Below are 27072 nucleotides of genomic sequence, written 5' to 3' on the forward strand. Positions count from 1 at the left end.
ATATAATATATAGTATTTTTTCAATTCATGTATAGAATATATTAGCATGCATAATATTTCTCCATTTCATATATACAATATTCCATCACATATAATATTCTTACGTTTCATATACACAAAATAATATCATACATAATATTTGTCACGTACGTATATTACCACGCACGATACTTTGTCATCTCATATATATATGTACCGTGCAAACTTGAAAGAGCCTTATTAGTATCATGTTTATAAATTCCCCTATCTTACAAATTACTCCAATCGCTTCAGTTTGGAACACGATACTGCATCACTAATTCCGTACTATAATCAATTGCAATTCAGTTAGCTGTTCAAAAAAAAAAAAAAAAAAAGAAAAAAAGAAAAAAGGAAAAGAAAGGATGAACACACGGAGACGAGGAAGAAAGTCGAATTTCACCGCGAACGTATCAACCGGTCGATCGATGACGATGGCTCTTGAATGGCGGAGAAAAAAAATGATTGATTGCGAGAGCCTGGAGTCTCGAAAGAGGGAACAGCTTCCTCCCGAGAGAGGAACGTAAACACGCGGTCATCAGTCGGCGAATGTTCGACGGAGGTCTGCGTGGCCGTGGTTCCCCGGGGACCATGTGGCCGACGAGGATTGTCCGCACGTCTAGAGTTACCCGAGTCTGGCGGGCCGCGAGGCCGCGGCACCGGGGTTAATTGGCTGGAAAACCTTGCTATCCGATACTCGACGCCCGGCTACTGCCCCGAGATACGTAAGCGTGTGTAATCTGTATTTTCATCTGCACGTCTATCGTGCCGCGTGTTTCCACGCTGCTGCCTCCTTTCTTCCCCCTCCTTTATCTATCTTTCTCTCTACGCTTCTTGCTACCTTCCGTTGCTCTGTAACTGTAAATACCCGAACGCCAGCTATAGAGAAGAAAGGGAAGCAAACACGTAGAAAGAGCGAGAGAGAGAAAGGTTGTAAAGAGAAGAGAAAAGCGTTCGTTCCTTTTCTCCTGCAAGACTCGATTCCGTTCTGATCTGTGCCTCTTCTCCTGCCCTTCCTTCTCCGTCTTTCTTTCCCTGTCGGCCAGGAAAGATAGGTATTGTTGCGGGTGGTCCCTGGCGCACATTGTCAGACCGGCCACCAGGTAGTGTGCAACGTTGCCGTTCGCAATGTTGCGAGCGTTCCTATCCCTTCCATTCTACCCTCTTTCTTTCTTTCCTTCTTTCTTTTTGTTTCACTTTAGTTTGGTTTATCTTTTTTTGTTCCGCTTTTCTTCTGTCTCTCTTTAACGTTCTTCTTCCGATTCGCTCTCTTGGTGGGGATGTCCCGCTCCTGGGTATCTGTGTATATGGCAAAGGGGTGGGTGTTTCGCAGTTCCACTGTGTAGATCCGAGTAGCGATCTGTGTCATATGTATATGTATATGTATACTATATGTATACTTCAACAATACCTTTTTCAATGAATCATTAACTTTGTATGTATTTTTACCTCTTTCGACAAATTTATAACAGAAGCATTTGTCCCGCGCTGGACGTGTATATTCGTCGTTGCTTGATTTCAATTACGCAAATTAGCGATTTTTCAGACTAAATTGCCCAGTCAACTGGTTAATACGGTTCGCGTGATTCGTTGGAAGCTTGCACACAGTTAATTAGAAGCTTAAGCTTAACTAGAAAAAATAATACAACTTGCGTTCAATGAACAGCTACACTTGTAACATACTGTACTGTACTGTGACAAGGCAGAGAATTATTTTCCTTCGACCACGCCATCCTTTCGTCGTAAACCTCTCATTTTCCTCCTGGTCACGGAGAATACTTTAAAGACGCTTCTTTCCACGTCTTCAGCTTCCTGATGCTGCTCGATCAACGTTTCTCGTTTCTGTCAAATTTCATCCCGCTTCATTCATTGCCAGGTTCGCGCAACCTCGTCTACGCTCTTCTGCTCCTACCTTCCGCGTCTCCTTCTGGCACGTTTCGTGGAAGAGAGAGGTGGAGCGCGCACGTTCGTACGAGTACAAGCCGCAGCCAGCTACTTATCATCGTCAAAGCCCACGCGGCCAATTTAAAGCGCTTCGGCTGCCGTTCCGGCCTCTGCCGCCCTTTAACCGCTGGAATCTGTTCTTTCTCTTGAAAAACGTAGGCGGCGCTGTCCGTGGCCGATCGTAAAGCTGCCCCAATGAATTGGCAAGTGGAACATAGAGTGCAGCAGAAGCTGTACCGTTTTATCGGGTGCGCGACGCGAACGCCAAAAGCATCCTACAACCGCTTCAATTTAGATGCTAATGCGTACGTTGTAATTATTATTCATAGTTTGCATGCGAGCCGAGTCGAAGGGGTGTCACGTTGAACCGAGGAATAAGACGTCCGAGGATAGTTTGCTTGGCCTTTGAAATTGAAAGTTATAAATTACCGGTTACGACGATAGTCGATAGCAGCCGGCTGTTTCCTCGTTTACTGGCTGATTAATTTCTGTTAATTAACGACACAGTTCCTCCACCTTCGTTTACTTTGCTTGCTTCGTATGAAACGCCCAATAGTTTGAGAAGATTCTAGCGAAATGTAAAGTAAAGGAGCGCCAAGTTGAAACTTAATAATTATTTAATAATTATTTTCGTGCAATTCTTCTTGCAACTTGTTGTTCCAATAATTACACGTTTTATTTTTATTGTAATATTTCCAGCAACGTTCACAGGCCTCTACGGTATTTCTTTTCGTCGCCATCGAACACAGTTTGTAAAACGATAAAGGAACGACATGTAGATATACAGGGTGGTTAGTAACTGGTGGTACAAGCGGAAGGGGTGATTCTACGCGAAAAAAGAAATCGAAAATATAGAATAAAATTTTTTTTAATTTTTCCATCGAGACAACGATCTACAGTGAGATCCGTTATAACGGGACGTGATAAAGTGCACGCGTACCGACCGAAAATTCAAAGCCGATTTTCTCGAAAACAAAGCCTCGAACGAAAAATTTTTATTCTATATTTTCGACTTCTTTTTTCGCGTAGAATCACCCCGTTTCCGCTTGTACCACCAGTTACCAACCACCCTGTAGAAATTGAATTCTCAGCACAACGAGAAGGAAAACACAATTTTTGAAAATATAATTTCCTCGATAAATCCTAGAAACAATTATTCGTTTAACATATTGATTATATATTAGTGTTGGTCGCGATAGTCTAAAGTTTCAGATGCCTTATTTTTCAGGGCAAAGCGGAAGGTCAGAGATCTGCGGTTTGGATCAGGGCAAGGCTGCAGGATCAGCTGAGTCAGCTGGGCTACTTCCTGCAGAGGCGCGCAGGCAAGGTCCTCTTTCTCGCGATCATCGCTTTGGCTATGTTCTGTGTCGCTCTCAAGACCGCTCAAGTTCACAGCAAGGTCGAACAGCTCTGGGTTCAAGGTGAATACGCTTTTTAAAATATTGCAAACATCTTTGTCTAACGAATCGAAATATTTTACGATCTTCTTTTTTATTTAACAAGACAAGCTTGGATAGAATGGAATAATATCTAGTGCTTTTCATTTTTTGACAATTTTCGCGCTGATACGTCATGTTCATGTGGCCCGCGAGATTATCAAAAATGTCGTAGTTCCGTTGTTAAATTTCGCACGCAGTTGTCCTTGCTTTTTTCAGCTTCCTCCCTCGGTAAAATAGCGAAATTTCTCTCAACTCGATTTTTCTTTACGATTTCGTTCTTGCTATTTTCTATTCGATGCTCTGCAATTTACTATTACGTATACTTGCTGTGGTAAAACAGTGCACGTGTACGTAGTTATCTTCTAACATTTCTTACAATCTCACTATTAGTATGTTTATTGATATCGCTATTAAAATGGAACGCACGTAAAATGGAATAATTTATTTGCTGGTGATTATATAAATATTTCCTCTCGTTGTTTAATTAACCATAATGTCTCTGTTCGTATTTTAAAACATAGACGTTTCTTACGGGACGAGCCGATAATTTTTTAGAAAGTTTCTACATATTCAGCTCAATGTATCGTGACGTACGCTGTGTCATTATCGGCCCTAGATAATCTACGATGACTCCGGAGATAAACGTGTAGTGCAGTCGTTTAGGCGAGCGAAGATATTCTTTGTCACATTTTTCAACTGAAACGAACGTGAAACAACAACTAATTAAATGTGGCTAATTAAATATTCCAATACGATTCTTTCATTCTAAGATTACTTAAGATTCAACGAAGACACACATTTTTCTCTGTACACGGTAGTGTACATAGTGTTTAACTATCTGCGTTAATTCATAAATTTTGGAAGGTTAAAATAATTTAATTGATCGACTAGAAACTACTTTAAGTTATGAAACGCTGCGACAATTTTTATTAAATTGCTACATATTACAAGTTTCTTACTAAACGTGTGTTAGGTATTGCTTGGCTATCTTCTTCCCGTGTCACGTTCCTTATCCGTGTCTCGTATTTCAAACGTACCTTCACAACGACCCAGCATAAATCATCTAACTTTACGAAAATTTGTCAACCTTTTCGTTTTGACGACCGCGACGGATGCGCGTCAACGATAATTCTCGTCAAGACTCGTGTGACGTACGACGAACAATAAGAAGAACCGAAATACAAAAATTACATCTGTATCTTGCAAGGTATCGTCCAATGTGCGTGGCAAAAATGGTCTAGTCGGTGAGAAGCGACAGTCGGTCAAAAAGAAATTGGCAAAAATCAGTCGCTTTTGTGGTTAGAATCTTGCCTTGACAAGCCTCAGCAAGAATTAAGAGATCCGACGAATGACTAAGAGGTTTTATAATACCACGATGTTCTGCGCGTAATACCAACGCGCATCTGGCACGTTGCAGCGGCGAAATTTCCTGCAAATCGCGCCAGTGTACGCTAATAAAGCGTACAACACGGCTTGTACGTTTGCCGTGACAAGGACATTACTCTCGCGCTCTCTGCATTTTCTCGCTTCCTGCGAACGCACGGAAAATTGGATTTCTCAGGCGATATGGTCGCCGTGTCACATGGCAAGCGTTAGGTAGCAAGTGACACCGGGTTGCATTCGTTTAGGCGAAAACACATACGATTCGACCGGCTGGTCCTAATGACTTATCACTCGTCGGAGAGCAGAAAGGGACTGCGAGGTTGGCGTATAGCTCGCACAGAGGACGACGATTTCGCGTGAAAATATATGCAAAGGGTGAGACGCGGACGAAGAGAAAGGGCGGCGGAGAGTGAGAATGGTGTGACAAAAGGAGAATAGAGAAAGAGAGAGAGAGAGAGAGCGAAACTACGCTTTACCATCACGCTCATCGCACACGGTACATTAGTTTGCTCTCGCTGGGTGGCCCTCTATATTTATCCGTAGTCAGAAACGCTAATTCGAACACCCCGTTGCTAACTTCGACTGGAAACGTTGCTCGTTGGCCGAACGAAAAGATTTCGAACGACTTTCGAATGGAAAGTGAGCTACTCTACGGTTGAGAAAGAAGCTGTTGGTAAATGGAATTTCGTTGGACTGTAAAATTTCTTGAGAATCGAATGTTCTTGACAGAGATAGAGGCTAGTGTATCGATATTGGTGTATATGAGAGATGGGTATTTTTGGGATGTTCGTTTTTTGTCTGTGAAACGAATGCTTCAGTTAGTCGCAAATTTTTATCTGTTATTTTATGCTGATGTCGTTTAGTGACACAATGAAAGTAATAGATAGACGAGACGAGTTTTCTATGGTATTTCGTAGACCCTCGAGGATATTATGGCAATCAACGTTTTGAAATGTTCAGTAGGCTGCGCAATATATACGAATTCCATTATCAAGTAAAATATCAACATTAGTTTCTCATATTTCAAGATATGTTGAAATGTCTATTTGAGGTTCCTCTTGTCTCCTACCTTTGAGAGAAATTGAGAAACATATACAAGTTCTATTATCAAATAAAATATCGTATTCAATATTGTTTTCTTATTTATTAGGATATGTTAAAATATCTATTTGAGGTTCCTCTTGTCTCTTATATTAAAAGAGAAGTTGCAAGACACATACAAATTCCATTATTAAATATAATATCACATATAACATTTTCTTATTTATCAAAAAACCTTAAAATGTTTATTTGAGGTTCCTCTTGTTTCTTATTTTTTAAGAAAAGTTGCAAGACACATACAAATTCCATTATCAAATACAATATCACATTTAACATTTTCTTATTTTTCAAGAAAACTTCAGATGTTTGTTTAAAGTTCCTCTTACATTAAAAGAAAAGTTGCAAGACACATATAAATTCCATTATCAAATATAATATCATATTTAGCATTTTCTTATTTTTCAAAAAACTTTAAAATGTCTATTTGCATTTCCTCTTGTTGCTTATATTAAAAGAGAAGTTGCAAGGCACATACAAATTCCATTATTAAATATAATATCACATATAACATTTTCTTATTTATCAAAAAACCTTAAAATGTTTATTTGAGGTTCCTCTTGTTTCTTATTTTTTAAGAAAAGTTGCAAGACACATACAAATTCCATTATCAAATACAATATCACATATAACATTTTCTTATTTATCAAAAAACCTTAAAATGTTTATTTGAAGTTCCTCTTGTCTCTTATATTAAAAGAGAAGTTGAAAAACACATACAAATTCCATTATCAAATACAATATCACATTTAACATTTTCTTATTTTTCAAGAAAACTTCAGATGTTTGTTTAAAGTTCCTCTTACATTAAAAGAAAAGTTGCAAGACACATACAAATTCCATTATCAAATATAATATCATATTTAGCATTTTCTTATTTTTCAAAAAACTTTAAAATGTCTATTTGCATTTCCTCTTGTTGCTTATATTAAAAGAGAAGTTGCAAGGCACATACAAATTCCATTATTAAATATAATATCACATATAACATTTTCTTATTTATCAAAAAACCTTAAAATGTTTATTTGAGGTTCCTCTTGTTTCTTATTTTTTAAGAAAAGTTGCAAGACACATACAAATTCCATTATCAAATACAATATCACGTATAACATTTTCTTATTTATCAAAAAACCTTAAAATGTTTATTTGAGGTTCCTCTTGTCTCTTATATTAAAAGAGAAGTTGAAAAACACATACAAATTCCATTACCAATAAAATATCATATTTAGCATCCTGTCATTTATAAATATACACATACATCTTTTTTCATTTCAATATATATATATATATAGTAAACAAGAACAACTTCAAATATATATATACACACACACATTATAATTATATATTAAATAATATACTTGAAGCTCCTCTTGTTTCTTAACTTTTCCCATAAAGTGAGGTTACACTATATGGATAGACTATTACAAAACAGTCATTAATTATTCCAAGAAGAAAAATAAAGACAACAATAACGAAAAAGAAAAAATATGAAACTCCAGCTCCCTTCGGTTTCAAAACGAGAACTAGGACATTTTAACCAAGAAGCACGCTATATACCACGTACAATACTGATGCCACTGTGCCCAGCGATCCGATCCATTACCTAAACAGTTCGGTTCAACGACCACGACCGAACAGTGTTTCGTGACGAGAGCAGCGGAACAATGAAAAGTGCTGTTCTAGTATCGAGGACAAATATTACTTTCCAAGAGGAGAGTCGAAGCACGACGAGCGTCGAGGATCCACGGTTTGTCCTGTGTAACTGTTCCAAAGATTCTTTCGTCGCGGTCCGCTTGGCACGAGGAGTCGGCCGTGATCGTTGCCCGTCTAGGATCAAAGTTAAGGCCACGCTGCGGGATTTCCTCGAGCGCGGGAAACACGCTCGCGGACGGCAGATTAAAGACGTATCAGCGTTTTATGAGATTTTAATGAGCAAACGAGTTTGCCGAGCGAGCCGTGGCTCTTGTTCTGCAACGACGACGGCCGTCGGATCAGCGAAGCGTGGTCCGGCGCGTTGGCCGCCGTTTTATAAAACGCGATGTGCTCGCCGACCGAGCAAAGTTGGCATAAATTTGCATCCGCGCGATAATCACACGTGAAAATCGTTAAAAAGTCATCCATCTCGAACAGAAGTTTCAGGGACCTCAAAAGCCCAAATGGCAGCGGGATTTTTTAACCCGCGCTTTTAAGAACGTTTTGACAAAACGATTTACCTGGCCGCTTATTGTGCTCAAACGTTCTATTGAAATTTTCGGCTATTTGTCAGACTGCGATACTTGCCGGTTTTTGAAAAAGGCACTTTAGAAAGTATTTTAGTATTTTATCGCTCTTACTGTATCGCAAAAATTTGTTAACTGTTGCGTATACCGTGAGAGTAATATTCTTTGAACTCTTCGAACATCGTACAGATTACATTGCCATATAACACGCGATTAAGAGTTTCATTTTCAAGATTGCATCAGCGTTTAGGTTTGGTAACACATTGTGTAGGAGGGCGCTCTGCGCGCTCAACGCGCTCCCAGGGCCTGCACATTTTGGAACGCTCCAGTAGCATGCTTCCATATGTGCAGATTTTTAATTTGTATTTGGTATTATAGTTTTTATTCAGTCTCCTTCAGTTCCTTTATATCTATGTGTTATTTGGCTACTTTTATAGAATTACGACTTATTTCATAAAATAATTCGTGTTATAAATGATCAGTAACAGATTGAAAATTTAAATGATTTTTAAAAAGCTGCTTTCTTACAAATAAAAACACGAACTTCGAAATAACAAAATGTACAAAAATAAAACACTTTATGAGGTACAGTAGACGATCGGCGCAGATCTACCGATGTACTGGCTATACTGACTGATTGTTTTTACTTGGAATGTCAACACTCAGTTGTTTTGCCACAAGAATGCGCAAGGCTTTATTACCCTGGTAACGTAACAAAAACATTCGCCTCTGGTTGCTTAAGCCATCGATTCAGTCGAAAAAACATGGAAACTAGATATCTCGTGACTCAGCCACAACGTTCGGCTTGCTAAAAACGAGATAGCTCGTGACCCGTATACAATGTGTTAATAACATCGACACGAGCGAGAGAAGCGGCTGCATGGTATTGGTATACGTGTTCTACTATACACATTATTATGTCTTTCTCTCTTTTCTTTATTAAAATATGTCCTCTAAACATTCCACGTTATTTTTACTTTTAAAGAAAATCCCAAAGAAATTCGTCTCTTCGTCAAATATACTTCACGAAGATTAACATTGCGTTCAACGAGGCAAAATTGATTCGCGCACTTTCACTGTGTCCGCTCGCAAAGAAGCTGTCTTCTACTACGCGTATCGGACTATCCAATGCAATTGCATACCGGTACAGCCCTTATTTTCTGCAAAGGTGCCCGCGGAACCCTTCATTCCTCTATCTCGGCTAATTTAATAGCGTATCGGGAAGGAGTAACGACTGGCGGAAAAAGCGTGCAGCTATTTGCACGCCGGTGTCGCGGCTTTTTACCGCGCCGATCGGTCGAGTGGTACGCGAGGGTTGCGCGACCGTGCGAGAAGCGGCGCGATAGCTCGCACGCAGGGCCACAGTTTATGTGGGCTTTTCGAGATGGTGATCCGAGATGTGCGGCGTGCGTGCGTCATGCGGATCAGTACCGGATATCCGTGAGGCGACTGCAGCCGAGGCGGGATATGCGGGCGCAGTTGTACCGAGCCGTGCGGAGAAGAGTATATACAGCGACTTAAAAACTGTTGCAACATCCTTCGAAACTTTCGACTAACTTCTCCAACACATCGAGGACAAATTCGCGTCTTATGATATATAATTAACCACTTCAATAATTTTTAGACTCCTTTGTCATTTTTAAGTAAATGAATATTACTCCTCGATACTTGGAAAAATGCCCGTTAGACAGCGTGTAGGTTGGTTTGTTGTAGGTTGGAAACGTATGGCTCGCTGTGGCGCGCGCAGTTGGCTAAGTGTTAACCCTTTGCATTCGGAATTTTATTTCAATTTCGTTATCAGCAGCTCCCAACGCTTTTAAGTGTTTTATTTGAAATTTACTTTAACTAAAACATAAGACAATTTAAATAAATAAAGGAAGAGAGAAATTCACTTAAATACCAGTTTTATTCACACTATTGTTGTATTTTCTAATTTTTAAGTGTACGATATATCTTGAAACAATTTCCAGGATGCAATCCTGGTTTTCTTTCGCATGTTTTACAAAAAACATGAAAGAATGTCGAGTGGGACTCGACAAAGGAGCTTCTGAGATAAAAACTGATGTCGAGTCACACTCGATATAGGAGTGCAAAGGGTTAAAAGAGAAAGAGGCAGGAAGAAAAGTAGGAGAAAATGGAAATTTGGATGTGTGGTAGGGATTAGGGCGAAGGTGACAGCGGAGGTGAGGAGGTTAAGGGCGTCGCGAGAGAACAGATACACGTGGAATTGAGGAGCAGTTCAGGTTATATTGCCCTGTTTCGCCACCTATCCGCGGAATTTAGTTTCAGAAATCTGTCACGTGGTTCAGTAATGGAGTGCGTAGCTAACTACAAGCGACGGCGAGTATATTCGTCAAACGCATTCAATGCGTTCAGTTCAAATTTATTTCGAATCCAGTTCGAAATATCGGCAACAGGAAAAGTAGTTCTCTGTACGTAGCTTCGATAATGCAACAAAAGTGTCAACGCTTGGACCACCATTTTGCCAACCCAATACTTGTCGAAATACTTGCGGACGATGGTGTATGTTGGATCGTTTGAAAGGACGCAACGACGACATTCCGCGGATGGAAAAGAAGGAGAGTTTACGACTCGGTCGTGCGATTTGACGATATTCCGAGAGAAGTGTGTGACGGGCATAAATTTCGTCGGCGAGAGATCGATAAACGTTGCTTTATGGTTTCCTTGATTTCGCTCGTTTACTCTGTGCTCACGGTGGAACACGAGGAAAGTAATCGAGAAGGTTTTATCGTCGACACGAAGGGGGTCCCTTCGTTTCAACGTTCATTGTTTAATTGTTCGCGTTTTATTCGCAGAGATTCGTAAGATGGAGATCCTCCGGCTGCTTTAAATCAATATACACCGGTGCGTACAGACAAACGAGTGTTCGTACCACCGTTCGAATTGTTCGACCACCTGCCGCTTTGCTGTTCCAATGTTTGAACATTTTACTATTACAGTCGAGTCTGCTGTAACTCGAGCCTCAAGGAAAGACCTGCATTCTTCGAATTACAGAAGTTTCGACTGATCAAACTTTTCAGTAAAACAGGCATAGCAAAGGAAAATTCGACATACAGAAGTTTCAGACAAAGGGAACATTCAAGAGTGTTTGTAGAAAACACTGTAAGTGGCAAGCTTGACAAATTTTGACTTTTCATTGGGAAATGTTTTATATACCAGTGAGGATACTGTAGCATAGAACATGGGTGCAATTTCCCTTTATAAATAATTATTAATAATTCCAGATGATGGTGTTATAGTGTTGTCTTTGTAGAAAAATATATGGACAAATAAACATTAGTTAACTAATTTATTGGTAATAAAAAAGACCGTCTATGTCGTATAAAAAACGCGAAATTACTCTCGGAACGATCGAATGGTAGAGAACGTTCGAGATATGAGCTATCCGTCGGCACGAAACGAACATGAAACACGTGACAAACCAGATCACAAGCAACATTTCCTGTGTAATTGATATTTCCGTTAATCCTGCCAATTAACTGTGCTAACTGAAAGTCGGGAAAGCAACGAAACGTGCACGAGTGGAAACGGATCGGTTTTCATAACGCGCAGCTTCTCATTAGAATACGTCATTGACGTATAAACGGCTGAACGTTATCAGCGATCGAGCGGATGCGCGTAATGTTAGCCTCAATTTTGCACGATTATTTTCTATTTGCACGCTGCTCGACACCGTACGCCGACCGTGAAGAAACAAGCACTGCCAAGGGGATGTTGTTTTTCAATCACCTGCGCGCCTGCGCCCGTGTACCTGTTACGCGTTTCCTGTTCGGTTTATTTTACGAGCTTGAATCTCTGCCCCTCCACGTATTAGTTTCTTCTTGACGTTTCTTTTATTTCGCGGACAGCGTGAAAAATAGAGAGAAGGTTAAAAGGAACGAGAGAGATTAAGATCGTGATGCAATTTTCGGCGTGTCAGAGTGAGGCAATGATTCACGTTTCACCTTGTTTCCTGCAGCTGCGATTCGAATGCGAATACGAGTATGAGATCGGCGGCCGATCAGGGCGCAATTAAAAATCGACCTCGAGGCGGCAGATAAGATCGAAACGAACGAAACACATCGCGTTACGACCAATGTATGTACCGAACACTTCCGAACACTTCCGAACACACTGTACTGAACTCCACCGAAATGGCAAACTGATCGCCAAATGAGCTAATGAAAAGGTTAATAAAATATCACGTTCTTACAAAATCAACAAATTAGAAATTCAAATTCTATTCTATGTTATAACACGTACATATAAACGTATATGTATATTACACTATTTATTACTATTTTATTTCATTTATTATATTACATTATATCATCATAAATTTGCTATTTGATACACGTCAGACGCGTCTTCCAACACGAAATATTAGACCGCGTAAAATTTCTTTGAATTTTCCGGTAGACTTAACAAGCATCCAATAATACGTTTATCGCTTCTGATTAGCTCAGTGTGGTTAAGTCAGGCAAACTGAATTGTGGTACGGTCGTAATTATTCGAGATTACGCTTTGGATCGCGGGAATATTCTGTCGAATGGGGCGCAGGTGGCGCAGTCTCGCTTTTGTGAATCGAACATCGAGAGCGTCCACTTAATTCAAGCTGTTTTGCCTTTATTTTCGTGTACACACCGCAGCGGCGCGCGCGGTAGGTTCGCTAAACAGAGAAGCCTTGGCACACGCGCCGATATCTCTCCGTCTCGTTCGCTCCGGCTCCTTTCTCTTTCCCTTTCCCTTCATCCGAACATCCCTGTACGGAGCAAGCGGATTCGTTTCGAATCTAGAGAGGAAAAGACGGCGCCTCGATCGCGGGAAGATCGGAAGAGCGGTTCCTTTTGCCCTCTTTGGTCGATAATACGTTCGTATGGCGGTATAGGTCATTCCAAGAAACGAGTGACAAGCTCCTTTCTTATATTTTCGAAAGATACAGCTTGTTCTCGTCGATGGATCGATGTTCTTGTTTCGTTCGTTTGTTCCCTTCTGTTAGCAGTGTTCGAAATTTACTTTGCATTGTGACTGATTCTCTGATTCAATTTGTAATTGCCTTTGTCTTCAAAATTTAATTTATGCTCGTAGTTCTTAGTCGGACTTGATTTTAAACAATTTCAAACACAATTACACAATTATAAGTTCACAAGTACAATTATAAGTACACAATTATAAGTAATATATAAGATTCTGTTTCACGTGTTTCAATCACGTGTGTTTTATGAATATACAAATATAAAATAATATTCACATGATCGTTTTATTGTAATACAGTTGTGTCAGCGCTGTTAATCAGTAGATAATTAGTTAGTTGTTCATTAGCTAGCAAGCTGCCACGGTTTGCATACTTCTATAAGTGAAGAATTACGGAGGATCAAGTTTAGGTTATGTATTGTACTTTCAAATTTGCTAGCGAAGTCGATGTTCGACACTGTTGTCAGTGCCGCAATATTCATAGAGAATAAGATTCTGTCACTTTAAATTGTTATGGGGAATTTCTAAAATTTTTTGGAAAACTGAACTGTGCTATTAGTGAGCATTGTATACATTAGAAAAATATTGAAACAAATATGTTTAATATAGCACAGAGTAGTGTAGCTTACCTTAGCTCTCCGGTGGATCCGCGGCTTTACTTTAAGCGAAATATTCACGTTCACTAATTCGACAATTAACCATCTGTTTAAATACTTTTCTGATCTCCGCGAAATTTATACTTGCACCAAATATCCTTTAATTTCTACCGAATTCTAAATTTCCACCAAATTCTAAATTCCATATATCGTATTTCCTGCATTTTCAAAAACCAAAACCAGGCACAGATTAGTCGACTTTCTGAAAGGGACGACGTCGCATATACGTCTGACAACAAATGTTTTTAAATTGACCATAGCGCGGTAATGCACCTTAGGTTTCCGCCAAGTGGATCCGCGGCTTAAGTCGGTATCGGCCTCTAGAACTCGGAAGTGTCTAGGCAGCGTCTTCCTGGAACGACCTGTACCGAGGGCCAAGCGGCGCAAGCTGGCCGCGACGTTAGGGCGACAAAGACAGACAGAGGACGAAGGCACGACCGTGCACGAGGGTCGGCCGACTGCTTACATCTTCATTAGGCCCCCATGTCTCTGAGTGCGACGAAGAGGGTGTACAGTCGGCGGTTAGACGGAGACCGGCGCGCGGTGAAGAAGAAAACGATGATGAAGAGCGAGAGGAAGACGAAGAAGGGGCGAAGCATCGGGTCCATTGGCGAGAACGAAATGGAGAGAATCCGTAAGGCCGCAACGGGGATAAGAAAGTCAGAAGACCGTCGTCCAAAGACCCACCGGGAATCTGTTGTTGTTGCACCGACGGACGGACGGACGGACGGACGAGAACGGCCGCGTAAACAGAGGATCTCATCTTCTATTTACTACTCGCGACTCCTCCAAGCTGCCTCGTTGCGCCAGCAGCTGCTGGATCGCGAGCATCCGCTGCTCGCCGGAACTTGCGCTTAACGCTAAGCTTAGCAGCAGGTCATGTGACAGGTTTCAAATTTTTTGAATTGTACGTGCATTGTTCACCTAAGTTGATGTAAATTCTTATATCAAGAAAAATTGAGAAACTGATTAGTCGGACGATATACGAACTTGCACGAAGTCAGACGAAGTAAGGAAATAACAGTGAATATACAATTTTGAAATACCTGACCAGGCCCGGTGAGCTTATTAGTGTCAGAGAATTTCTTCGATGGAGCAATCTCGTGAGAGGAAATAACAGTTGAAATTTCCCTGTACATCGTCAAGCGAGTGGAATTTAAACGAACCTTATGTGTCATCCTCCGGCTGTTACAAATAGTACATTGCTTTTGGGTATCTCGTGAATGCCTGCACCGACGCGTTCTGTACGTTTCCGCGCGTTTCAACTTCTCCCGAGCGCGTAAACATCCGCAGCACACGAGCAACGTTCCAGGCCTACGAATCTCGCTTCTCAACTGCAACCTACTCGCAGCGCTTCCTCTTTGATGCTCGGACGCGGTGGCAAATCCGCGTTAGTGAATTTATCTTGTCCAAATAAAATTCACTCGCTCGAGCTAGAAAGCAATCGGAACGCGTCAGATTTCCAACAAGGATTCCAAAAAGGATTTGTCCGTAACGAGGACGCCTGGCTCGGAACGAGGTTTGCGCAAGTAGAAGAGGCGCTGGTTTATCGATGAAAAATCGCGCGATACAGGCGATAAGGTAATTCGGCGTGGTAAAAAGCGTGGTGGCAAGAGAAAATGAGAACCGCTGGGATTGGATGGGGCTCGGTTCCGGTGAATGGTCGCGGTGGGTGGCCCGGTGGGCTCTGTGTGTGCGCCAAGCCAACCCAGCCAGCCAACCAGCGGTGGGCCTGCGTGCCTGAGCGATTGAGCCAAGTCTCAGCTCCTCCGTGAGCCTCAGAGAGCTAAGCCTGCTTCGAAGGGCCCCGTTCGTTTTCTTCTCTCGTCTTCCTTCTTCTCTGTACCGGCGCGACCCCTCGAAACTCCGTGAAGGAACCCACAGAGAAAGAGAGAAAGGAAGAGAAAGAGAAGAGAAGAGAGGAAGAGAGTGAGGAAAGGGGCCACGAGGGTTTCTACTACGCCAAGTAGCCTTAGCCCGGCTTCATCCGAGCCCTTGGCACCGCGCGGCCCGTCCTTTTTCCATCTTCGCGCCATGCCGCGTCTCTCTGTACTATCCATTCGGTGAGCATCAACCCCGAAATTTTATCTGTACGACCTAGGATAATGAAGCCACCGTAGGATATGGTTTGGGGGCAGCGTTCGCAAGCAGTAGGTAATTAGGCGTATCGGCGGGACCTTTATTCCTCGACCGGACCCATGGCCAGGTTTATCGTGGTCGTCGGCTTGCCATATAAATCAACTTTTATTGACTCCGGCTAAAACAGTGTTCTCGTACACTTGCGGCTTTATTGACTCGATGCTCGGCTATTGTTGCCTGCTGGCGATCACACCGCATTTATTGGGTTGGTGGATTTGTCAATGCCATCTAATGACAAAATCCGCAATCACTTAGTTGCCAATCAAATAGTTAACACTTTACTGACCGCTAGCGGTTCAACAGCATACGCACGTCCGACCGGCAGCTGAGGCGCAGATTCTCCGTGGCGCCGGCTCTGTTTCGGTTTAGACTCTCCAATACCATTCTTTTCGTTCATCGCGAACGTTAAGTTTTTCAAATTGGTATAAAACTTTGGGAGCTTACAAAGTAACATAACTGACGCAACCGAGGAAGGTATCTTAGTACTAAGTAACTAATTGTTGCTTAAATAATGAGAAAGATTGTTGGCGACAAAAGGCCGATTAATAGGCTATCGGTCGGTAAGCGTTGGCGACAAATGCCGATTAATTGGCTATCGGTCGATAAGCGTCGGCGACAAGAAACCGATTAATTGGCTATCGGTCGGTAAAGTGTTAACGCGTATCGATGGGCCAGCGAATTCGGGTAATCGTTCGAATTTAGGTGGATCGCCTCGGCTCGCAGAAATTTCTGTCTATTCGTTTTATTGTTCCGATCGTGGCTACGTTGTTCCACCTATTTTTCTCATTTTCCAATCCGTACTGTTCCTGTCATCGACAGATACATTCGATCTTATGGTAACGATTTCTGTTGAATGGTCTTAGCAAGATCGAGAGGCGAAGTTTCGACGTGTGCGACGGTGACGCCATCGAAACAATCGGAAATTTCACCATCGAATCGTATGGTTAGGTCAGAAAAGTGCGATTATCTCGCGAAATTTAGCTTCAAGTCTTTTCAAGCTATTAATACGCAAAAGCTGAATCGAGCTAAAACCAGCATCCAGCAAGCACGAGATATAGATGTGCATGTGTGTGTGTGTGTGTGTGTGTGTACGGTCGCTAAATAAATCGTTCAAGGAAATGTCACCGAGCTTCTGGCTGGTTTCATCGCTGCTTCAGAGGGGAAAACCCGACACACCCTTGGCAAAGGGAAGAACGTGATTTTTGTATTTTCACACGCCATAAAGCTGTCCACACGTGCGTTTTCACGACGTTGACATACGTTCAATCTTGTTAACACCAGGAAAGGCATCAGCTTCCAGGACGGAAGAATCCACTTTCCGGAACTTATCCGTAAAGTGTCAAGGGACAGCGTTTCGTGGAACGTTGATCCAGCGACAGATGTCGGCCCATAGGCGCTGCATTGTCCGATTCCACAAAGAGAAAATAGAATACGTTCGGTCCTCGACGACTTTCACCTATTTTATCGTAGAGTGGATCATAGGTGGGCCACGCACGTTTACAGAAACTTGAAAGGGTGCGAGAAGCTGTAGAGAGCACATAACATGCGAAAGTACAATTTCAATCACAAAAATTGTGCAGTTTCCTTCGTGCAATGAAGTCAGCTGTTTGGAGATACGACTAGCGACATCTCAATGAAAGAAACAAAATTACTTCCCGAACAAATCGGGCAATTTCTTAATCGATCGTTCAATAATCGTCGTAATTTACGGAATGTCCACAGCTGGACAAATTGTAAAGTACAAATTAAATAATGAAAAGAACAATAATCGTCGATTACTTCGGACATTTCGAAACGAAGTATCGTACACTATAGATTTGTGTGACAGAAAAGAAATGTTTCAAAATTTAACGAAGCATCTATATAATGAAGCGATAAGACTAGAACTATAAGTTTACAACTATTGGCTTGGCAACTAGGTGATTGCGGATTTTGTCAATAGATGGTATTCGTATGATTTTCTGTTATACGATGCAGCTGAGTCTGCAAGAATTGCTTCACGCCGTAAATTCGTTTGATGAAACGTATTACACGGCTGCAACGAATATGATAATTGACAGTAACAGATTTTAGGATGCGTGATTGGTTCGCGTGACTTTTACCTACACGTTGTAGCGCCAGGCTTTCAAAAGTTTACTTTTAGCTGCTTATAGTACGCGTGCCTGTACTATGTAATTACAACAAATACGATAATCGAATGCAACCAATTTCGCAACGCGTGAATGGTTCGCGTGATTTTTATGCAACGCCTGGTGCCAACCATACGACGATGGCGTGCGAAAAATATAACAAGAGGTGCCACGCGAATACTACACGCGGCTGCACACGAAGGTACTCGGCTACTCGTACGAGTCTTCCGTGAAGATATGGGCCGCTCGGCAAGTTTCCGGAAACCATTGCACTTTTTAAGGAATTTGGTCGATGCCAAAAATCGTATTGAGAAGTTTCTCGCTGGAAAACCTGAGAATCCACGTGACTCGGTAAATGTACGTCGAATGTAAACGTATTACGTTGGCAACTTGGGTGATTGCGGCTTTTGTCAAAGTTGCTTAGTGGCGTAGTTGCCAAGCCAATAAATCGCAATATTACGCGCGCTATGCGAAGCGTTTGGAAATCGCGTTCGGTCTGTACGATCGACAACGATGGACGACGCGCGCAGCGGACAATGGCCACGGACGCTCGATTAGTTGAACGTACGGTGAAAGACGATCTGTTTTGCTCTGTGTGTGTTATCTGCGCAGTTCCTCCGCCACTCGTGTTACACGACTCGTGGCATTTTTACGAACGCTGGCGAAATGTAGAAACCACAAACGCCACAAACGAGTCAGGTAGTTTCTGAGAATCGACGGAAGGCGATGGTTACGAAAGAAGGGAGGAAAACTGCTGGCCAAAAGATGAATCCCATTCGGCTTATCCACACAGAGAGACCAATGAACGGCAGTATTTTCGACTAAGCGTTTCGCGGTTAGCGAAGAGAGCTGTGGTAGCCTTTTGGCTAGCAATATCACGAAATTAACGTATAACCGGTAATTGGACGGAATATCCCTTTAACGATTTCACGATCGCGTCCTACCTTGTCCGGCTGTTAAACCTCCTCGTTTGAAATTTAAGGAGGAGAAGTTAAGGAGGGTTGCCACCGTGGTTGTTTGTGCCGCTGCCGAGGCATTTAAGGACGAAGCACGAGAACCACGAAAAAGGGGGTGGGAGTGATCCGTCTGTTTCTCTCTTTGTCTCTCTCGCCCACTTTCTCGCTCTTGCTCGCTCTCGGTCGTTTCTGTTCGTTGCACGGAATCAAAGGGCCGCTCGTTGCACCTGTTCTCTCCCTCGTAGTTGTACGAGCCATGTTGGTTGGTGTTGCGAGAGAAAAGGAACGAGCTGTCCGTGTTGTGCTCGCTCCGTCGTTTCTTCTTTCTTTTCTGCGTCTCCCTTTCCACTCTTTTCCCCTTTTTCTCCGGACCTTGACCATACTGTTGATTCAAGGCTCTGTCGGTCGTGTCGGTCCGGTGGCCGCACTCTCCATTCCTGCTATTGGGGCGAGCATCGAATTATCGTTAAACGTCGCTTCTTCCTTCTCGCCGACAGCAGATGAGAAGAGGAGGAGGACCGCTGCGTGCTGGTTTTGTCGCATGTGGCAGAAGCAGCCCGTTTTATTCTCCGGGGAACCGTCGCCTAATTATTTTCCGGTACGTGCAATTTCCAAGGCGCTCGTTAAATCGAGCTGCAGCTACGGGCGGATCGTCCGTTTCCCGAGATTCCCGCGAACGCAATCGTCACGCTGATATACACCGCTCGTCCGCACTCGGACCGCGCGGCTACGGAACCTGAATACGCGATGCTAACCGCAAGCAAGTACTGTTACTCCTAACCGATCTCGGTGGCAACGATTAGACCGAACACTGTATCCGCTTACGGGGGAATTGAAAATTACGGAATTACGAAGTCGCAAAATCTATAGAGTTCATACAGCGCGGGAAAATACGTGAAGTATGCGAAGCATATATTGGCTTGGCAACTAAGTAATTGCGGATTTTGTCATTAGGTGGCAATGAGAAAATCCGCAATCACTTAGTTGCCAACCCAATTTGAAACAAAATTAAGGCTACGGACATAATTTCTATTTTTTTTTTTTTTTTGTATTTAATTAAAAATTCCTAAAAGGGAAAGAAAGTCTAATTTTCTTCAAGTGCTTGGATGTTGTGAAAGACGATGATTTCGAACTTTTGCTCGGCAATGTACGTACAATCGTAGGTTGTCAGTGTCCACGTGTGATCACAGGCAGCTGAACGATCGTGCAATTGGTTTACTCGTTTGCGGTTTGGTATTACGAATTGCTGGTTTACAAACCTGACATTCGCTCTCTCGTTTGAGACACGCTGACGTTGGACGAATAGCGGTACGTTCGAGAAGTAAAAAATACGCCAAATGTAGAAATACGAAGCGTATTACCGCAGCTCTCTGCCTCCCATCTTTGCCTATCCGTGGCAATAATTAACGCGATTACCGAGACTTTAAAAATCGAAAAATTACTAAAATTACTCTCGACCGTCACGTTGGAAGTGATCGAAATTTTATGAATAATCATGACATATTTTCAAATTAATAATCTTGTATTAGAAAATACGCTCAGTCAACGTGATTCTTAACACGACTTTGTTCGCGATCACGCAGATGCATAGAGTGTGACAGACAGATAGATAGATCGAAATCGAGCTTGTTTAAAAAATATCTCAGAAATTATTCCTTTTGAATCCCGCCTTTTTACGCAAAATTTGACGATTTACCCGAATTGGAGAAAAACTATTTAGACATTCCATGAGCACTGGAGGATCCCATGAGGATCCACGAGACGTTCGAAAACTGAAGGCGACTGTAATATCTCGTTACAAAACTAAGGTAACAGAAAATGAACTAGAACACCGTACGTTGCCCTAGATATCGTGCAACTTTTATTTGAAACATCTTCTCATACAACTGACGACTAACTTACGAGCTATTTTAAATGGGCGCGTTAGAAGACTCAAGCTGAACAAACAGAAAATTTGGTAGACTTACGTTGTCCTAATATACGAACGAAGCTAAGGCAGTTTTCTATAATACCTTCTACGGTATTCTGTATACAGATAGTACTTTCTCGATTCTCGTAAAAATGCGCCAATGAGAAGCGATGGCAGATCGAAGACGAGTGGCGCGATCGAACGGCTGACGATTCGTGGCACCGTCTGCGCTGCGCTGAGATCGCAATCGCCGCAACGCGACGATCTGTCGATGGAGCGCGCCACGTGGTCGATCTGCGATCGGCAAACAAACGAACAGAGCGTGCGTGGTTGTGTCGGTGGCGGCGACCCGACGCGTCGGCTGAATGAGACGGGGTGGACAAAGGCGAAACACGCGGCCATTCAAAGGTGCCCCGGAGGGACAGAGAGCAAAGTAGATTCTTACACGGTACGATCACGGTAGCCGGAAGGGCGCGGATAGACCGGGAACGCGATCTTGCCCCCGTGTGGCAGACAGGGACGGAGAAATAATTATAGAGACGCCCCGCCGATAAATCAAGATGCGCGTTTCCTCTCCCCTTCCTTCCTCTTCTTTCTTCTCTACCCTTGGCTGAATCACAGGCGCTCGGTATATTCTCCTCGCCTCTTTTCCCTTCCAAGCTTCTTCTCTCTTTCTCCTCAGCCTCCGTCTCCGTCCTTTTGCTCGCTTGCCTCCGTTAAGACGCATGTTTCGTGCTACGCAGAGCGTACAGAGAGAAAAAGAGAGAGAGAGAGAATAGTGTCTTTATTACGCTCGATGGTCCGCGCTGCATTCTACAGGCTGATTCATCTTGTCCGCGGAGCGCGTGCGCGCAGAAGCTGCGCGCTCGTTCACGTGGGCGGCACCAGGCACGGAGAGGGGAGATCGAGAAACTCGTTGTAAGTGATTCCGTTCGTAAGGAAACGTTCGACTATGAAACTCGCGCGCCTATGTTTGTAAGATGGAGTCCGCGGCCTAAGTACAGGCTGCCTCAGATCTACGGGTCCTCTGCCTCTCGCAGCGCGCGTTTTCCAATGTTTCGATCGTCGCACCGGTAAATGTTTGCCGTTTCGGTCGCGTCTCTCTTATGGCGCTCAGCGCGACGCGGTAGCTTGCAGATAATTACAGACATCTACTTTTCCTATTGTTGACTCGATTCCGAGAAGATTCGCGGATATTCCGCCATCGCTTCTTTCTTATCTTCTTTTCTGCGCGGCTCTCCATGGAGAAATAAACGTGTACTCGGAAGCAGCTCGCTGGAATCGCACTCGCCTCGTCATGGGGCGAATTCCGCGAGACGGTTTTAACCAGTTGACTGGGGAATTTAGTTTGAGAAAGCTGTGGACGTAAATGAAAACAAGCGACGACGAGTGTACGCGTGGGAAATGCGCAGGGAGAATGCTCGTGTTGTGAATTTTACGACGAAATTAAAGCGAAATGACGGTGGCTTACAGTTTTATTCGAAGAAATGGACAGTTGATCGTTGGAAAAGTTAGCGTTATAGGAAATCTGAAAGTTGCATCGAAATAATCAAATTCGCAAGGAAGAAGAAGTAAAAGAAGATGGAAGAGATTTAGTTGGTTTTTTCAGCGTGGCGAAGTGGATTTGCTTTTGATGACATAGCTGGTATAAAATTAGGCAAATGTTTTCCGATGAGACGCGTAGGTTTTGTGGTCGACCAACTTTCAAAGTTTGCGTTTGTGGAATTGCATATTTCTCAATAATTTGTTCGACACATTCGACTAAAAAATTTAATCATATTATATTTATTATACTATATTTTCATTAAAATAGTGTAATGTAAAATATTCTCCCAATTTGTAAGGCGACAAGGTTACATAGGCAATTCGGACATGTCCAATATAACGGGAAAAATAATAAACTTAGTTTGTAAAAAGGAACACATTATACGGAGAATAATTTTTATTTTAAATTAATTAAATTTTTTGTTCATAAAATATATAGCAGTTTTACTGACAGTATAATGTAAAAACATATTACTAAATAACATTCTTATTACTTCTTACTAAAATTTGGATTTTTTATAGTAAATGGTAACTTGTTTATTTTATACGACGAGTATACGCGTCAATCGCACTGAAATAAAGTTTTGGGTCGACGTATATACGCGGCGAACGCAGTTGACTGGTTAAATTTGCAATGATTCTTCACGCTCCTAATTCTTCTTTAATATTCTCCTCAATAACTCCCTACTATTTTGCGTGTTCTACTTAAAACGTATTCTAAAGACAGCAAGTTGATGGGAAGCAATTTAAACAATTTTTTTTATCAATTACTTTTCAATATTATTATTAACATCATTATTGTTGAATACGTTATAATATTATCATTGATCATCTAAGTAAAATAAATATCGCGCAATGTGATTCACATTGAAACCGACAGCTTAAAGATGTCTAGCGAATGAAATCAATGTGGAGTGACTGGATAAAGAAGTTGGAATAGTTGACACTAATTTCTAATTATTACTTACTTATTAATTATATTATTTCATTATTTACGAACGTAAATTCTTCTTAAATTCCATACTTCCAACGTTCCCATCGTCACGTAGGACGTTATACGCTAGTCAACAACGTTGTGTATTTTTTGCGCTCACAGCTAACAGAAGAGGTTACCTAGAGGAAGCGTTCGATTACCATAGCACGTATCAAATATCACTTCGTCCTCGCAATAATCATACAGATCGGCCGTGTGCACAGAAACGACCTGTAGCGCGTGTTGAAGCCTTCGAAGTACTCGATACCCCGTCGATAAAGTGATTTGAGTAAATGATCCCCCTGTGTACGTCGTCCGGTATCAATAACCGCTACAACACGGTTTGTTACAACCGTACGCGTGCCACAGTGCAACAATAAAAATGATCTGTACTACGTTTTCTCGAGTGCTGTCATTGTAAGTTGAAACTGGCCGATAGCTCGCTCGGTAAGAAGGTCGCTGCTATTGTTGTCCGTGAACAAATACGTAGCGGTTTTCGACATTCCATGCTGTTCGTAGCGCACCCGTAGGAAAGAAAAGAGAAAGAGGCAGGAGGAAAAGGTCGAACGTGCGCAATCAGGTTCCCTTCTTCTTCGCGCTACCTTCATTACCGTGTTGGTCTGCCCAGAGTTTTACGCTCAGGGAGTATCTGTCCCTCTTACCCAAGTCGGTAACGATGACCCTTTATTCCACCAAAGCTAAATCGACTGCTTTCCTTGACCGTCTACGATCGTGTCCCTTCTCCCTGCCCCTCCTAGAACGGTATTACATAACGTCTCGTAACGACTTTCATTAACTCGCGTCACGATACGCGTGTATTATACAAACAGTCTATAGATTGGAGGGTAGATAAATACGGGCAATTATTTCTGATTAATTATCCGGCGTTCGTTAGCCGGCGATAATTCAAACGACCGCACACGCCCGGAAACATATTTTTTGATGGAGATTTTATTACGGGTGAAAAAGAATTCCATGTTGAGTGGAGTATACAGTGGAGGACAGAAGTTTCAGGTGATTCTTTACTTGTCGTTAGTTTACAGTCGACATTTTCTTCTACGAAATTCACACGGATAAAATTCTCTAATTCATTTCAACTAAAATTAAAACCCGGTAAAGCGTAAAATAAAAATTTTTGCAATTTGCACTTATACATTCTGCACTTAGCCCAACCTAACCCCAACCTAACCCCAACAAAACACTCAATCACGTGAATACCAAGGATGCAAAGAATCAGAATAGAGTTGGACAGTAATTGATTATTTTTTAATCGATTTCTGTAATCGATTATTTAATATAGTCGCAGTAATAGTAATCGTCAATCAATCTATACGATCGTTAATAAATAAATCATAGTCACGAATAACTTGTATAACGGAGGATCATTAATCAATAATTTTTAAATCACTCAACGATTCATTTATATTTTATAAGCACCTGTAACGTGTATTTGTACATTTTGAAAATTGTACAATACGGCTGACCGCGCATGTTTATAAAGTTTTTTACATAATTCTGATTGGCTAGTACTGTACGATTTGGTGGAACTGAAATATTCATGGTGTTGCTATTACGGGAAACCTACGGAGTAAGTCGTAATCAGAAACGTGATGATTAATGGGATGATTGTTGATTAGTAAATTAGTCATTGATTGCAACAACTTTTGATTCTGTCTTTGGTCATTAATCATTATTAAATAATCAGCAATCTAATCAGCAATAATCAGTAGATAAATTGTCGTTATAATTATATATAATTATATTTGTCAAATATATTTATATTAATCAATTTCCCAATTTTTGTTAATATATTATATCATTGATATAATATAAATCAATTTCATCAATTAATCATCCATTAATATAATATCAATCAATTTTTGTAAATAATATAATATTAATCAATTTCTCAATTTTCGTTAATATATTATATAATTAATATATTAAACAAAATTGAGACATTGATTAACATATATAATATATTATTAGAAATTGTATATTAGAAATGGATTGAATTAATATAATTATAATTAATATATTAATTATATAATGTATTAATAATAACTGAGAAATCGATTAGTATATATTATATATTAGAAATTGATTGAATAAATATATTAGTATATTACAATTTTCTTTAATATGTTAATTACATAATATATTAACAAAAATTGAGAAATTGATTAATCAGATAAAATAGGAATTTACATAAAGTCACATGTACAAGAGGAATGTACAATTTGAAATTAAATTCTGATACCGGCCACTTGACTTAACATCAGTTAATCGAATTACGTTCCGCCCAACTCTGGTTACCAGAGTGTGTGATAGAAAAAAAATCTTACAGATTCCAATCCACGCTATATATTCGAGCCGTTCGAAATTCCATAGGAATAGGAAGGGAAGCCACGCGGTCGCGCGTCGTTTCTTCACGCCGCCCTCATTATTGCTCGTCCTTCGAGCTTTACGATCGCGGGATATTCGTCCCTGTCCCTCAGATTGGTCACGATGAGGCCTCTGCTATCCTCGTTCGTCTTCGCTTCGTACACCCCTGAATATCGACTCGAAAGACCGCCCGTCGTCTCCTCAGCCAGCTGGTTTCTTATTCACTCGCATTTCGTACGTGATGATGTAATCTGGAACACATCGAATCGTCCCAAAGCAGGTTGTTAAAAAATGGCCATTTTTGGACCTTCTTGCGAAGAAAGAATTTTTGCAGCACATTTAAGAGCGTTTCTCTCACAGGAGAATAAAAGTTACTAACATTTATTCGACGCGCGACGATCGAGTCGTAGAAAAATTAGAAATATCAGGGATGAGAAAATGGCAACGCTGGAGGCGAATGTTGCTCGTGCGTTACACACGTAATCTTCGTGTTCTTCGGATACTGTTCTTTCTGATCCTATCGATATTTATAAACGCGGACAGTGTCGCCGTTTGCTTCTTGTCATGACTGTTATCTTATTTCCACGGTGTCGGCATTTCCAATGGTTTCATAAATAAGGATAAGACTATCGCTTTTTAAGAATCGTTTTATCAGCGTAACACGTGTTGAAAATGTTGATCGTGTTGCTGCGTATACGTAGCTATACTCGTCCGATTGAATTATTAGCAACACGAGTAGAAAGAGAAGTCGGATACCTCGGAATTTATAATTAGCATACGGGCACCTGATGGATTTTCAAACTTATTTCTCTCGGAAACGAAGCCTCGAACGTAAAAATGTTATTCTTCTTTTTCCATTTGTTTCTTTATTTAGAATCACCGTCCAAACGCTTGTACCATGCTTTCGGAGATATTTTGTATATGAACACTAATAAAATCAAAATGTGTTGTTACTGGGGAATATTACGTTCAGATGGTACAGCATTCGGATATTTACATATTACACTATTTTACTTTCCTGATATTATTAATATATTTAATGATGTTATAATTATATGAATGGAGTAGGTTACAGTACTAATATTATAAAATATGTACGTATTTGAAACAGAAAAAATTCATTACTGGGAAATATTACGTTTGCGTGGTATTCAACATTTTGATATTTACATATTATATTATTTCATTATTTTCTGATATTACTAATATATTTAATGATATATATTATTTTATAATAGATTATATAAATGGATTATGTAACAGTATTAATATTATAAAATATCTATTTTACAATATTACATTATT

The 27072-nt window shown here is 41.2% G+C and overlaps 1 protein-coding gene across 1 annotated transcript in view; it reads left to right on the forward strand.

Moving 5' to 3' along the window:
* The first annotated feature begins 3194 nt into the window (after positions 1 to 3194).
* LOC117235978 (protein patched) overlaps positions 3195 to 27072 on the forward strand; it is a 63813-nt gene continuing 39935 nt past the window's right edge. Inside the window, exon 1 of the mRNA XM_033498522.1 lies at positions 3195 to 3383. Within this exon, the coding sequence (XP_033354413.1) occupies positions 3320 to 3383 (64 nt within the window). The 5' untranslated portion in view covers positions 3195 to 3319. The remainder of the gene's footprint in view (positions 3384 to 27072) is intronic.

This window comes from Bombus vosnesenskii, unplaced genomic scaffold (genome assembly GCF_011952255.1).
Source record: "Bombus vosnesenskii isolate JDL3184/JDL3185 unplaced genomic scaffold, Bvos_JDL3184-5_v1.1 scf7180000013336, whole genome shotgun sequence".
Classification (NCBI taxonomy): Eukaryota; Metazoa; Arthropoda; class Insecta; order Hymenoptera; family Apidae; genus Bombus; species Bombus vosnesenskii.